The sequence below is a fragment of the Arachis ipaensis genome, chromosome B08 (genome assembly GCF_000816755.2).
Source record: "Arachis ipaensis cultivar K30076 chromosome B08, Araip1.1, whole genome shotgun sequence".
Lineage (NCBI taxonomy): Eukaryota > Viridiplantae > Streptophyta > Magnoliopsida > Fabales > Fabaceae > Arachis > Arachis ipaensis.
The window spans coordinates 97,800,624-97,802,088 of NC_029792.2; the positions used below are offsets into that span (position 1 = coordinate 97,800,624).

Consider the following 1,465-nt stretch of genomic DNA (forward strand, 5'->3'; position numbering starts at 1 on the left):
AAGTTAGTTAACACAAAAATTTAAAATGGATTAATGATGAGGTTTTTAAAAATTATAAGTGAGAGAAATGCATATTTTACAAATAAAAGGAAGAGAATTGTCATTTTAAAATCTTTCGATAGTTGGGCGAAGTAAAATTTTCTCTAATTTTTAATATTATACGTCCTTGCCTATATCCTATACCTACCTTATGATAATGTTTTCATCGTTTCTAGCACATTGTTTGAATTTCTCTTGTTTGTAATATTCCGAGAGATATCAATCTAACTTACCATTTTCAGGCAGTGGAATTATTTGATTGCGCATCCATACTGGACAGACACCTTTCCGGAGAAGCAGCCTCGCGTTTTTGAGAGAACTACCGATGGAAGGTGGAGAAGATGTTGACAAAATTCTAAGGTTGCTTGATGTGGTATATGCATATCAACAATTATACTGAAATGTTACCCTAAGTTTCATCTATCTCCCTAGCAAATGAGTTGCCAAATAGCAAAGATGTCAACGAATACACGGTTAAAATTTATCTTGGGAAAATATCTCTGGGAAAGAACCCTTGGACCATGTTTGAGCTCTTAGAAATGGTTTAGGGTGTGTGGTTCATCAGTATTTTCACATTCTTAGGATTATGAACTTGGGAATATTAGCTTTATGTCCTTTCTTGCTTTTAAAGTAAAAGATAATAAAAATTTGGTTTCTATCGCTTTATTTTTTATTTTTCAAAATTAGGGAGAGATTTTTTTGTTGTGTGGTTTGCAATATAAAAAGACATTCTTAGGAACGAAAATAATTCCACGAACCACGCACCTCAAGTAGCGTTTTAATGTCATCTTGAATCCTTATTAGAGGAGAAAAAGTAGAGATTATTCCGTGTAACTAGGCAAGTTCTTCAATACACACATTATAGACAGGATATTAATAATAATCTAAATGTTAGAGTGATCATCCTGACTAGTGAATTTCAAAAGAAAATATGTATTTTGATCATGGGAAGAAGAGAAAAAACATGAAAAACAGAAGTTAAAAAGAAAAGACAAGCAAATGATCTAAAAAGAAAATATATAACTGAGAATTTAGAATAATATAATTACATTTTTTTTGTAACACTTCTTTCTTATTCTTCTATCTTCAAAGCTTTGTATTTATAGTTACGAGAGTATAAGAAACCTTATTATTTCACTATCACTTTGTGGCTCATTTTTTTTGATATTGCAGCAGTGTGTGAGTTGTGCTTGGTTATGGTGTACACTGGTGTTAGATACAGGTGTGGAACAGGCTTTGCTAAACAATAGCAGGGAAAAATTGGACCGTCTGAATTCTTTATTAGGAAATTAGTTAATTTGAATTTGGTCGAGCTAATCGGACCATCCGATTAGTAAATTTTTTTATTTCTGTGAGAGTGAACTCGGAGGGTTCGAGTTGCTTGAAGAAAATATTATTTAATTTTCCTAAGACTAGTCGGTGGGTC

General features: G+C 32.1%; 1 protein-coding gene across 1 annotated transcript in view; it reads left to right on the forward strand.

Annotated features, from left to right (window-relative positions):
* The window catches only part of LOC107613640, a 7,198-nt gene extending 6,503 nt beyond the window's left edge, over positions 1-695 (forward strand). The window contains exon 9 of the mRNA XM_016315736.2: positions 282-695. Within this exon, the coding sequence (XP_016171222.1) occupies positions 282-387 (106 nt within the window). The 3' untranslated portion in view covers positions 388-695. The remainder of the gene's footprint in view (positions 1-281) is intronic.